Below are 13,732 nucleotides of genomic sequence, written 5' to 3' on the forward strand. Positions count from 1 at the left end.
GGTTGTACCTCAGGACACACAGGTGGCCCCCAGCTGCTGTCATCCCTGCCACAGGGCTCTGCAGGCGTGGGAGCCTGTGTGCCACACAGAGCCTTCCCATTCACAGCCCAGCCCATGCCAGCAGGGCTGCTCCAAAGACGCCCCCAAACAACATTCCCTGTCCCCCTCCAGCCAGGAAGCACCTGAGATGAGCCCCTCTTCAGCCCCCATCCTGCCACGGCCACCACAGCAGCCACCAAGCCCCACGGGGCATTCTCACTCCTGTCCTCTCCCTGCAGGCTCCACTCGGGACCATGAGGACACGCTTCTCCAGGGCCCCCCACGGAGTGAGGATGGCCACCCAGCCCACTCCCTGCAACCCTGCTTGGACCACTGCACCCTTCTAGCACCCAGACAGAGGGGCCATGCCCGGGGAGCAGCGCCACAGAGCCCCACCCCCAGCCATGACCAGGGACCTGCCACCCTGCCAAGTAGCCAGCGGCACAGGGGGCCCCTCCCAGCCTCTCCGCGAGGACAGTGCCCCAGCCAGCAGGACCGCCAAGACCACAGGCAGCCGGGCGCAGGCCGTGGAGCCCCCTGAGCCCCAGCCACGGCAGCCCAAGGCTCCTCCCCTGAGAACGCATCCCCGCGGCAGCCCCCCGGCCCCAGCACGGAGGAGCCTCGCACAGGCCCACATGCGGAGGGCCGGCAGGGCGGATGGCAGCCCACCCCAGCAGCTCTTTGGTCTGGGCATCGCCGGCTCAAGGACCAGACCCACCCTGGACAAGAACCCTGAGGGCCCACAGCACAAGGCCCCTGGGCCTCCAGAGGTGGAGGCCCCAGCTACCCCAGAAGAGCTCAGCTGCCAAAGGTGCTTCCAGGAGACCCCCTCCAGCTTCACCTCCACCAACTATACCTCACCGAGCACCACCCCCAGGCCCCCGTCCCGCAGAGCTCCGCAGAGCAGCGGGGCCAGCCCCTGCCGGCCAGCCTCCTACTCGGAATTCTGGCCTCCCACTGCTGAGAACAGCTTCCCAGGTGCTAGTTTTGGGGTCCTCCCCACCGAGCCGGAGCCCTTCCCTGAAGGCGGCAGCCCCGGGGGGGCCTCCTTTCAGTACCCCTTCTCAGCTCTGCACGGTGCTGGCCTGAAAGCGTTCCCTGAGGACGCTGCCGGGCCCAAGTATGCAGAGCGCGCGCTGGCGTTCGCCTTCCCCCGGCCTCGCGGAGCTTGGCCAGAGGAGGTGGTGGGCGCGGACACAGGCTATCCCGCGCCCACCCAGCCTGCTGCTCTGCCCCAACCCTGCTACCCAGGCCGGCCCGGTGGCCCCAACCCCCCCACTGACCTCACCCATGCTCCCCATCCCCCTGGTGCTGCCCCCTCAGCCCCCAGCCCCTTCCCTGAGAGGCCCCCTTCGGCCCATGATGGGCTGGGGAGCCCCAGGGGGCCCCCCAACTCTCTGCCTCAGAGGCACTTACCCCAGCAGGCATACGGAAGCCCTGGAGCCAGTGGGGTGGGCACCAGCCCAGGGTCTCTGGACACAGAGCTGGCCACCCCAGGGCCCCTGCCTGCCAGACTGCCCCAGCTGTGGGACCCAGCTGCAGCCCCTTACCCCACGCCTCCCCTGGTCCCCCCAGCCGCTACCAGGAGTGCGTTCTTTGAGGGCCAGCCCAGCCCAGGCCAGCGGCGTGGCCTCCCCCACAGTCCCCCACTCCCCTGGCCCCAGGCACTCCCTGCCGCGGGGCCCAGTCCCCACCGAATGGAGATGCTGAGCCAGCCGCCTCTCCCCCCTGGGGCCCCGGAGTGGCAGGGGGTCAGCCAGGGAGGCCTGGGTGCTGCTGGCAAGACTCCTGGGCATGGGGAGAAGCTGGCAGTCCTGAGAAAGAGCCCAGGCCAGCCCGGCGGTGGCTCCCCCGGACTGTTCCCCTACAACGGACTGAAGGACCCTGGAGCCCAGTCCCTGTTCTTTGGGGTGGCCCAGCCCCAGGTCTCACCCCGGGGCACCCCTGGCCTGCCCCCACCCAGGGTGGTGGGGGCCTCGCCCAGTGAGTCCCCGCTGCCCTCACCCGTAACCAACACTGCGGGCAGCAGCTCCTGCTCGTCACTGTCGCCGCTGTCCAGCAGCCCGGCCAACCCCAGCTCGGAGGAGAGCCAGCTCCCTTGCCCACTGGGGACCCCCATCTTCTTCCACGCGCCCCCGCCCCCACAGGAGAGCGGCAGCCCCTTCCCATCCCCCGAGCCCTCGCACGCCGTCCCCATCCGCTGCCAACAAGAGCCGGCCAAGGCCTTCCCTTTTCCTGCAGGTGAGCTGGGGGCCGAGGGCGCCTTCCCCGGCCTCGGGGAGGCCCCGTTCCCCAGCACAGGCCCTGAGCTGGGCAGCGGGGGGCTGGAGGGCTTCCCCCAGGAGCCACCCCCCTACTCTGCGCACCACTTCCCCCTGAGCAGCGCCAGCCTGGACCAGCTGGATGTGCTGCTCACCTGCAGGCAGTGTGACCGCAACTACAGCAGCCTGGCCGCTTTCCTGCAGCACAGGCAGTTCTGCGGCCTGCTCCTGGCTGGGGCCAGGGACGGCACTCAGCAGCCCCCGGGGCTCCCCGTGTCCCCAGCTGCCCACCCCGCGCCAGCCACCCCCGCAGCACCGGCCAGTGGGGACCCGCGCCTGCTCAGCCTCGCCAAGGGGAACCCCTTCCTGCTGGGCGGGGATGTCCCCACTGAGGGCGGAGACGACCCCTTGAGGGCAAGCGTCCTGCCCAGCCTGGCCACCACCCCCTTCCCACTGCCCGCCTCCGACCCGGACCTGGAGGACGACGCCAAGCTGGACAGCCTCATCACGGAGGCGCTCAACGGCCTGGGGTACCAGTCAGACAGCCCTGAGATCGACAGCAGCTTCATTGACGTCTTCGTCGACGAGGAGCCTTCCGGCCCCAGAGGTCCCAGCAACGGGCAGCCCCCCAAAACCAGGGCGGGGACAACGCCAGAGAACAAAGCCCACCCCCCACTCCCACCCGTGGCAGCCCCACCGAGGCCCCAGGCCCCCCGCCCTGGGGATGGCCACGACCCCACCCACGGCAGGCCCAAAACCCGCTCCCTGGGCCCAGCGTCTGTGGGGCCGGACGGGGCTGGCCTGGCCAGCCAGCAGAGGAGAGGGAAGCGGTTTAAGGTGCTGCAGAAAGAGCTGGATGCAGCCAACGCCGTCAAGAGGCCGGGCAGGGGCGCCAGAGCTGCCCGCCTAAGGCCCAGGAGGAAAGCAGGCGGGGCTGAGGCACCCCTGTCCCGCCCCCGGGACCTCAGAACCCAGGTGCCCGAGAGCCCAGCAGATCCCCACGGAAGGGCCCTCCCAGTGGAGACCAGGAGCGCCAAGCGCCTCCGGCTGTGCCCCAGGAAGGACTCCCGCCGGCGGCGGGCCCGGGGCACCTGGAGCAAGGAGCTTATCCACAAGATCGTGCAGCAGAAGAACAAGCGCCTCCAGGGCCAGGGACCCAGCGCCGCAGACACCCAGCCCCAGGACTGCGCCTCCGAGTCCGAGGACGAGGGTGGCGCGCAGCCCCGGGGCTCCCGCTGCAGAGGGCAGCCCCGCCTCGGCTGCCGGAGGCCACGCAGCACCAAGGGCAGGGAAGCGGCTCTGACCCCGGGGCCCAGGGAGGACCAAAGGCCACAGAAACCAAGGAAGGCCGGGAGGCAGAGAGCGGCAGAGGACAGGGGCTCCCCAGACCCAGAGGAGCTGGGCAGGCCGTGCCCACGCCCCAGGGAGAGGAGACCCGAGCGCCTCCTGCCGGTTCCCACCAGCACCAGGACCCCAGATAACCATCCAGCATTGGACTTCCTCCCAGAGACCAGGAACCCTGAAACTGCTGAGGAGCCCCCGCCTGGCACCACAGAACTACTCAGAGAGGATTCCAGCCCTTCTCCAGCCACCCGTGCGGAAGGAAGCCCCTGCCCTCCCAGCCCGGAGCAGCCGCAGCCCGGAAGAGAGGACGCCGTGCCGCCTCGCAGGGGCTCACCAGCACCGTGCGCAGACAGTCACCTGGGAGCCCCCCAGTACATGGAGCCCCCCACCTCCCAGGACAAAGAGGAGACCCCTGCGCCCCCGCTGGGAAAGCCGCCGGTGCCCGTCGCTGATGCAGCTGATGCTGCCAGGCCCAAACCCAACGTCCTGTTTCTGAAGCCTCCTGATCTTGGTTGTGATCCTGTTCTTTTTAATGGACACTCCTTGGGGGTTTCAGCTGCCAAGAGGGGATCCCAACCCTACAGACACTCCCCCAGTGAAGTGTTTCTTGTACCCAAAGACCTGGTTGGCTGTCTACACAAAGACCCGTGCTCTAAGCCCTTCGTTCCCGACACTCTGCCAGCCAGCAGTGCACACCTTTGCCAGGACGGTGTGGATGCCAGTTCCCCGGAGCCAAAACTGCCCAGGAACCTGCCCTGCACAATCGACTCGGACCCGGGAAGAGCCGAATCACCACTGACCTTAGAGACCACACCCCTCTTCTCGGGGCTGCCCATGGACAGGTTCAACCTGCCCATCTACCACAGCCCATCTGCAGGCGGGGACACACATTCATCGTGTGTGCATGCTGACCCTCCCCCAAGGAAGCCTGGGTCGGACCCACTATTCCCTTCGTTTCTGCCTGAGAAGGGTTGGTCCCTCCTGGAGGAAGTGTCCTCGATACTTCCCCGCCATATGGGCCATTTCCCTGACCCCTCGGGGGAAAAGGCATTCACTGAGACGTGCCCCAGTGGAGGCACTGCGACCTCCAGCACCCCCTCTTTGCCTGGCAAGGTCAGTGAAGGTAGCATCCCTTTCATGAGCAACCTGTCTGAGGATGAATTAGAGATCAAAAGACTGGTCACCGAATTAGAAAGTCAGCTGCAAAGCAAAAGTGCACACGAGGCCTCGGGGTTGCTGTGCAGAGCTGGGCACACGGGCAGGATGCACTTGGGCACGGCCGTCCCACCGCATGCCCCCCAGGCTGCCTCGCCCCAGAAGGACGCGTCCGCCACAGCCAGCCTCACCAGTCTCAGGGAACTAAGTCTGCATCTGGAAGGGGCGGACAAAGCCGAGGTCACCGCAGACGGGGCCCCGGGGCCCCCCCGGCAGGACTGGTCCTCATCCCTCCAAGGGGAAGCAGCCCTTCTCCCCCGTGCCCATGCAGACATGGTTCCTGGGGCCCCCTTTGACCCCACTGGGGCGAGCTTCAGTTTCCAGCCAGTGCAGAAAGCCAGAGTCTCTGGAACGGAGCCCCCCGAGGCAGAAGGAGACTGTGGGGTCTGCCCGGAAGCCTGCGTGCCCGGCCCCAGGGAGCCACTCAAGCCCCCGTGGGACATAGGGAGTTTGGCAAAGTGCAGCCCAAACCATGAGCCTGTACTTCCTAAAAATAACGTGGCTGCCAGAATACATCCCCGCGCAGCCCGCATGCGGCAGCCTCCCTGTCCTCGGAGAGGAGGGCTTTCCCCAGGGTCCCCCAAGGAGCCCGGGCCCTGCCAAGATCCCCCTGAGCTGGAAGTGCTGGGCAGCACTGCTGCCCACTTGGCACCTGACCTGGCATTCCGGGGTGCCACCCCACCCTCTGGTGTCAGTCACAGCGACACCTCCAAGGGACACCCTGTGAGCAGAGCAGGGGGGCCAGAGAGAGCAGGATTCCTCCACCCTGTGGCGGGGGGCGCTGACCCTGAGGGCAGTGAGGCGTTTGCACCCATAGGGGCCTCCTCAAGTCCTGCCTGCACGCCCCACGCCAGTCCTGGCAGGAGGCCCCCAGACCCAGGCACGAGCCCCCTACAGCAGCTCCAGCTCCTGGTGGCCAGAGCAGCTGAGAGGGAAGAAGATACCCGGGGCTTACAGGGGCCCCCAGGTGACACCCAGAGCCCTCGGCACAGCAAACCCTCAGACTTGGAAGGGAATGGTGTGAGAGGTGGGAACAGAGCCTGGGGCTGCCTGGGGGCTGTGCAGATGGCAGTTGTCCCTGCCGAGACCATTCGGCAGCTGGGTCCAGAGGCAGATGGACACGCTGGCTCACTGGGCCAGACAGAGAAGCCTGATAATAGGGAGGGCCCAGGGGTGCCAGGGGGCCTCACCGCAGTCCATGCCAAGCCTGGAACTGCCCTGGCCAGGCTGGCCAGGGGGGAGGACCAGCCGCCAGAACTGCTCCAGGGAGGCAGGGTGGTCTCCAGCCCTCAGGAAGGAGCACGCGTCACCCCAAGCCCTATCTCCTCTGAAGTGGAATCTTTGGTCCCGGCTTGGGCAGCAGCTCGAGCCCAGAATGGGCCTAAGGACTGGACCCCAGAGGCAGTGACCAGCCCAGGCCTTGAGAAGCATCTGCGGCTCACTGGGGAGAGCCCAGAACCTCCTCTCGGGGAGCTGGCTGGCCGTGCCCCCTCTCCCACTTGCCCAGTTCCCCACAGCCTCCAGCACCTACCGGGGGAAGATAATCCCACAGCCCCTTCAGGTGAGCTGAGGGCGCGGCTCCCAGCACCTCCACGCTGTAGGGACCCAACCAGCCCACGGCCTCTGCCAGCCCATTCTCCTGCCCAGACACCTCCAAAAAAGAACCATGGCACCCCAGCCCCCACAGATGGTGAGGTTGGGAGACACCCAGCAGCACCCCCATCTTTGAGGACAAGCGCCTGTGGCCTTGAGGACAGCCTGGCCCGCCGCCCCCTCCTGAGGGACCACTGCCCCCTGGAAGACCCTCCCAAGGGACAGCTCAGCTTCCCCAGTGTCCTCACTGCCACCCACAGCGGGGACCACCCTGGAGGCCACGTGCGAAGAGCCCTGGAGGATGCCAGAAAAGAGAGGCCAAGGGTATCTCCTGCCCATGACAGCCTTCCACCCACAGGGAGAGCCGTCTCTGCAAGAGTGACCATCAAGGCCGCTGCCCTGCCCTGCACCCCCGGCACAGAGGGCATGGGGGCAGTCAGAGGGCCCAAGGCAGGGGATCCAGGCCCCAACTACCAGGAAGCCCTACCCAACACCTGCCCCAAGAGGACATCCGAGCACCCATCCTCAGAACCCCCAGGCAACAGGGCAGGCCAGGGTGTCAGCACTGTGCCCACTGACCCGTCCACACTGCAGGGGGCTGCAGGGCCAGATCCCCATGTCTGCCAGCAAGGTGAGGCAGGGACCAGCTTCCCAGGTCAAGAAGACCTGGGGACACCTGGGGCCAGGCACCCCAGCCTCACAGAAGTGTCCGAAGCTGGCATCAGGGCCCCAGTGGCCGCCTGCCCCACCTCGGAGCTCTGGCCGGACAGAGCCACGTCTCTGAGCGGTGCGACCAGTGGCTCCAGACCCAGCTTTCCACAAGGCCTTGGCAATGCTCTCCACCACACACCCCAGAGGGCCCCCCTCAGTCCCCGGGACCCCAAACAGGAGCCTCATGGCTTTAAAAAGAAGCCTATGGCCACAGAAAATGGCCACTGGAAGGATCAAGCCGCTAGCAGGCAGCCCGTGACCTGTGAGGTGTGCTCGGCTTCCTTCCACTCAGGGCCAGGCCTGAGCCACCACAGAGCCGGGCAGCACGGGCTGCACAAGGCTGCTGCCTCCCAGCCCAGCGCACCGGCCCCTCCCGTTCCCCAGGCCCAGGAGCCCCAAGCCCAGGTGTGCCGGCTCCCCGGGAAGAAAAGCCGCAGGGCGCCTCAGAAGGAGAAACCCAGGTCTGTGCTAATCGGCCCGCACCATGCTGTGGGGCTGCCTCCCGTCCTCAGCTCCCCAGCTCCTGAGGACACCCCAGGTTCTGAGACATGCACGGGGCTTACGCAGGGTTTTGGCATCCTGGCAACACCAGGAGATCCCCCCAGCCAGGAACCACAGCCTCTGGGCCTGGCCGAGCCAGGGGTGGACATGAGGCCTGCAGAGTCCAGGAAACAGGGCCTGCTAGAGAGGGGCAAGCCCCAACCCCAACAGGCAGAGAGAGGCGGCCAGAGGCGGGGCAGAGCCCCCTGGGACTCCCCCAGGGAGTCAGAGGGGACATCAAATGACAGAGACAGAGAGAGAAAGCGGAGCGCCAGAGGGCTCTGGGAGGAGAGCGGGCCTTGCGATGTGATTTCAGATAGAAGTGGCTGGAATCTGTCGACTGCAATTGCCAATTACCCAGCCCCGATGAGCCGCTGCCCCTCACCAGAGGCAGAGCAGGAGACAGATGTCCCACAGCTGCCTGGAGTGGCCCCACCGGGGCCGGAGGGGACAGAGGGCACAGCAGGCGTGGTCCCAGAGGCAATGATGGCACCAACGTCACCCAGGGATTGGACGGCCTGTCCGGGGAGGAATGGGGGGCCACCCCCTGGGGAAGGGACGGAAGTGCAGAAGCCTGCCTTGGCCAGGGGGCGCTGGGGGCCCCCAGAGACCTTGACAGCGGGCGCCTGCAAAGAGGCATCGCAGGCAGCCCAGGCTAAGCCTGAGGAGGACAGCAGAGCAGCTGAGAGTGGGTCAAGGCAGGGCGTTTGGGAGGAGCCCCAGGCCCCCTCAGGCCCCCCAGGCCCTCCAGAGACTTGTGCTTCAGAAGCAGACGGTGCTGTCAGTGGCTTCCCCCAGGAACCCCCGCGAACCCCAGAAGCCCAGGCCGGGATCCAGGAGCAGGAGGACGCCACCCCCGGAGCCCCCAGCCCGGATCTCGGAGACCCTCTGAGCTTGCTTGACGACGAGGCCTCTTTCTCCCGGCTCTTCCCGCTGGGCAACCACTTTACCCGGGTCAAGAACCCCCGTGTCTACGGGAAGCGCTGTAAAAAGCCAAAGAGCCCACCGCAGTGGGAGCCCCTGGAGGAGGCTGGGGGCAGCGCTGTGCTGGCCTCCATCCGCCTGCCCACAGACCTCAGCGACTCGGGCTCGCTCTGCCTGTCCCACGAGGACCCGTGGGGGGACCAGGCCACAGATCTGCCCGAGTCCTTCCTGCTGGAGGGCTTTCTCAGCAGCAAGGTGCCTGGCATTGACCTCTGGGCCCCTGGCCCCAGCCTGTGGGCCCTAGAGCCCGACCCGGGGTTAGACTGTGCCAAGGAGGTGCCCTCCCGAGCCTCAGACCCCCAGTCGGAGAACATCCCCGAGCTGCACATGGTCCCGGCAGCTTGGCGAGGCCTGGAGCTGCAGGCCCCCACCGCTGACAGCAGCTCTTCCCTCGGGGCTGTGAGCCCCGAGCCCCCCGACCTGCAGCGAGAGCACTATGATGAAAGCCTCCCCGGGCGCACCGCAGAGCCCGAGATGCTCAGCACCGAGCCTGACCCTCAAGGTCTGTGCTTCCTGGGACCCTGCGAAGACCCTGTGGGAGGCCCCGGCACGAGCTTCTTCGACCCCGGGGTCACAGGGGGCTCTCAGGGCCCCCAGAGCAGAAGGACAGAGGACAGGGCCAGGGCAGGCCGGGGTACAGGCCGGGCCAGGCACGCCAAGGCCGGAGGGGGGCCCTACAAGTGCAGGGCGTGCTTCCAGCGCTTCCGCGGCCCGGGCGAGCTGGACCTGCACAGGCTGGCCCACAGCCCCTCGCCGCCCCCCACCTGCTACATGTGCGTGGAGCGCAGGTTCGGCTCGCGGGAGCTGCTGCGGGAGCACCTGCAGGAGAAGCACGCGCAGAGCAAGACGGGGCGCTGGGCCTGCGGCATGTGCCTGAGGGAGGCCTCGGACGTGTGGGTGCACAACGAGCACCTTCGAGAGCACGCCCTGCGGTTCGCCCGCAGGGGCCAGGCACGGAGGCCCCTGGAGGGCCTGCCTGGGTGCTGGGAGGCGGACGGCAGGGGCACAGACTGCCTGGGCGGCCCCTCGGGGTGGGCGTCCACGCCCCACAGGGGCAAGCTCTCGGAGGGCAGGGCCAACGCCGGCGCCACAGACGCGCCGGGGCAGGAGACGGAGGCGGGCAGAGCAGTCCCCAGCCAGAGGGCGAGGCCCAAGGCCCGGGCCAGGGGCTCAGACCGAGATGGTGCCCGGAGCCCCGACGGTGCGCTGCCCCACGGCAGCCCTGCGGCCTGCGCCAGCCCCACGCCGCCGGACAGCTCTGCCCCTCTCTCCGGCTCTGCCGAGACGCCCCCCGGCCCGGGTCCCGGGCCCCAGGTCGACGGCGAGACCCTGCTCCGAGCCGCGCGCGTGCACGGGGACTGCAGGGACCCCTCCCGCGACTGCCACCACTGCGGGAAGCGGTTCCCCAAGCCCTTCAAGCTGCAGCGCCACCTGGCGGTGCACAGCCCTCAGCGCGTCTACCTGTGCCCCCAGTGCCCGCGGGTGTACCCTGAGCACCAGGAGCTGCGCGCGCACCTGGCGGGGGCGCACGGGAGGCGCGAGGAGCGGGAGCTGCAGCACACGCCGCTGTACGCCTGCGAGCTCTGCGCCGACGTCACGCTCACCAGCCGGCGGTCCTTCGCCTGCAGCTCCTGCAACTACACGTTCGCCAAGAAGGCACAGTTCGACCGGCACATGGACAAGCACCTGAGGAGGGGTCAGCAGCCCTTCGCGTTCCGCGGCGTGCGGAGGCCGGGCACCCCCGGGCAGAAGGCGCTGTCCCGAGAGGGCACGATGCCCAGCAAGCGGCGCAGGGTGGCCGTGCCCAGCAGTGCCGCAGGGCCCGACATGAACAGGCCCCCGGCCCCAGGCAGCCAAGGATCCCCCTCATCCCAGCTGCAGCCCTGCCCGGAGGCAGCTCCCAGGACCCCAGAGAGGCCAGTAGGTCCTGTGGGCCACCCAGTCTCGGGGGAGAGTCCGCCCTCTGACCTCCTGGACCTCCTGCCCCTGTCTCTGTCTCCTTTCCCCGCAGCCTTGGCTGATGGGAGAGATGTCCAGAAGCCGGACAGGGACACCCTGGAGGGCTCCGGGGGTGAGGCTTCCCCGGGCAGACCTGGGCCTCTTCTCCAACAGATTCTCCCACTCGGGGGGTCTCTGCCCCGGCCAGGGGCCAGACACCAGGATGAAGAGGAAAGGAGGGCCGCTGGCCCATTCTCAGGGAAACGCAGAACCCCGAGTGCCCCTGGCCATCCCGCAGAAGCCCCCTCCCCGCTGCGGAAGGAGAAGCAGGCGCCCATGTGCCACGTAGCACCTGAGGCGGGCAAGGGGGGCCCCTCCCACAAGGGCAGTGCTACCAAGCCAGGGGGGTGCCAGAGTTCATCAAAGGACAGGTCAGCCTTGTCCACCCCCAGCAAAGCACCCAAGTTCCCTGTGCAACCAAAGAAGGCTGTGGCCAACCCCACCGCTAGAGAGCTAGCCCACGGCATCGAGGACAGGCCGAAGCCCACCACCCCCAGAGCCAAGCCAGGCCCCAGCTCCCGTGGCAGTGGAGGCCCCCCGCACAGCACCAAGACAGCAGGTGGCAGCCACCCTGGGCCGGCTGGTGGGCAGCTGCAAAGCGAGACAGCCACCACCCCAGCCAAGCCCACCTGCCCAGGCCGGGGCTCTGCCCCAGCCAAGGGCCACCCCAAGGGGCCAAGGAACGCTGGTGGCCAGGGGCCCCGGGGAAGCCTAGGCCCCCAGGATGATGGAGAGGTGGGTCAGAAGAAGAAAAAGGGCCGAGCCCCAGGGCCGACCAGGAGCGAAAGTGTGAGGAGCTTGGGGAGAGCCCACCTGGTCCCTGAGAAGCCCCCCCGGCTCCCCCGAAAGCAGGCGACTCCCAGCCGCGTGCCCCCAGCCAGGCCCAGGCCCAGTAGACAGACCAGCCCATTGCCACCCCAGCCCTCGGAGCAGCAGAGGGCGGAGCCCAGCCACACCCACGGGGACTTCAAACACAGTAGGGAGGGGCTGGGCAAAGCCGTACCCCAGGCAAGACACCCCCACAAACCCCCCAAGAGGGGCAGAGCTGTCCACGGTGCTGAGCCTGCCAACCCACGCACCTGCCGCACTGCCGCGTCCCAGAGTGACCTCCTCAGCCAGCTCTTCGGGCAGAGACTGACCAGCTTCAAGATCCCTTTAAAGAAAGATCCCCCTGAGTAATTTATAGGAGCAGGCAAGTATCTGGGAGCAGGGCTGGAGGATGACCCAGAAACCGGGGGCTCCTGTCCACACTGGCAGGGCTCAGCCCTCCAGGAGTATGTGCCTTGTGGCCACCTGACTTATGCCAATGCTCAGACTTTGGTGCTGGAGCTGAGCCTAGTGCCCTGAGCAGGGCCTGGAGGGGACGCCATCCCCTTCTAGCTGGAAGGGGAGGGGGAGGGGAAAGCCAACCGCAGCCCTTTTGAGGGCAGGTGGGTGTTTCGTCTGTACTGAGAACTTAGGAGAGAACAGCTCAGCACGACCGCCGCCCATGTGCCCCATTGGCACAGAGCCCCTCATCTGAAGGTTTGCACAGGGTCGCCCTCCACGTCATTGGCAGGAAAGTAAGGTGAGGCAGCTGCTGGATGGACGGCAGTGGGCTCCCTCTCTGTGTTGTCGCTGCTGTTGCTGGAACCCCAAAATGACCTTAGACGCCAAATCAGGGGCAGCTGTTTGGGAGATGCCTGGCCCCCCTTCTCTGACCACAGGGCCACTTTCCGTGCCACTGACAGAAACACCAGTCTGCAGTGCACCTTGACCCCTGGGGACCCAGTCTCCCCCACACACACACCTCTGCAGTTAACCTTTCTGGAGCCTTCCTCCTACACGGAGCCCTCAGCTGCAAGTATCCGCAATTACACTCTGAAGTTTCTGGTGCTATTTTCATGTTGTAATGTGAATACAGGCTGCCCTGGTTTGATTTACCTAGGAGACTGGGTGGGCAGATGGGGTCGGGAGGCCCATGGGCACCAGCAGCCGGCCTAGGGCTCTCACTGGGTCCCCAGCCACCGTGGAGCAGCCCCATGGCACACTCAGGTGTGGCACTGCCGCCTGGTCAGGGAGGCCTCTCGTCCTGATGGCCCAGGGGTCTGGGCCTGTCCATGTTTTCGAAGGGGGAGGAGGGTGGGAGGTCTCCTTTGGTTTCTCTGAGGTTCGTGGTTGTTTCGTTCTGTTTCTTGCTTTTTTACCTTGGGTGCAATGTGTAAGCCAAAGGTTTTTATTTTGATTTTTCAGAAGAGACCAAATGGGGCCCAAATCGCCATTCTGGAAGGCGTGGGTGCCATTCAGATTGCCTCTTTAGTGCTGATGAATAAAACATGGGGAACTCTGACATTGTACAAACCACAGTGTGCTCATCTGGCAATAACATCCCACTGTTTCCACAGAAAACCTCAGGTGTGGCCTCTGTCCCCCCGCCAGCACCGCTCTGCCTGCCCCACCATAGCCCAGGACCTAGCTCATAAAGCACTGGCTTACCTGCCACCTCTGTCCTGTCACTGGGGCTCCCTGGCCCTGAAAAGCGGCCCATAAGCAGCAAAGCAGTCCCACCAGCCCCACCGGGCTCGTGAACATGGGCGCAGACAATGCCACGGTGGTTTCCGAGCTTCCCGGCACTGGGCTAGGGGCCCTTGGGGGCAGGGCAGGAGATCAATGTGTCGGTAGATAATTAGCACAGCTCAGTTTAGGGGACCCAGGAAGGCAGCAAAGGCAGCATGGGGGGGTCAACCTAGGGGACACTCAGACCCCTGAGCCTACCACGTCCCAAAGACACCCTCAAAGACCCCAGAGTCCAGGACAAGCACCTGCGGGGCCTGGGAACAAGGGAGGCAGCTCAAAGCAGGTGCCCAACAATCAGCGCTGAGGAGGAGTAGAAGCCTCGTCACCATGCCCTTTCCACGGGGGGGCCCACCTGTGAAGCCACAACTGGGCTCCATGACTCCTGCCCAAGCCCACAGGGCCCCTGCCCACCTGCACACTCCCCTGCCCGCCCCCTCACCTTCCTCAGGCCAGACACGCCCTTGCTAGATCTCAGCCCACCCCCGCCCATG

At 66.7% G+C, this 13,732-nt stretch overlaps 1 protein-coding gene across 1 annotated transcript in view; it reads left to right on the plus strand.

The window, feature by feature from the left end:
- ZNF469 (zinc finger protein 469) overlaps nucleotides 1-13,014 on the plus strand; it is a 46,078-nt gene extending 33,064 nt beyond the window's left edge. Inside the window, exon 3 of the mRNA XM_057492971.1 lies at nucleotides 279-13,014. Coding sequence (XP_057348954.1) covers nucleotides 405-11,864 — 11,460 coding nt within the window. The 5' untranslated portion in view covers nucleotides 279-404 and the 3' untranslated portion in view covers nucleotides 11,865-13,014. The remainder of the gene's footprint in view (nucleotides 1-278) is intronic.
- Nucleotides 13,015-13,732: the final 718 nt, after the last annotated feature.

The sequence above is a fragment of the Manis pentadactyla genome, chromosome 15 (assembly GCF_030020395.1).
Source record: "Manis pentadactyla isolate mManPen7 chromosome 15, mManPen7.hap1, whole genome shotgun sequence".
NCBI classification, from domain to species: Eukaryota; Metazoa; Chordata; class Mammalia; order Pholidota; family Manidae; genus Manis; species Manis pentadactyla.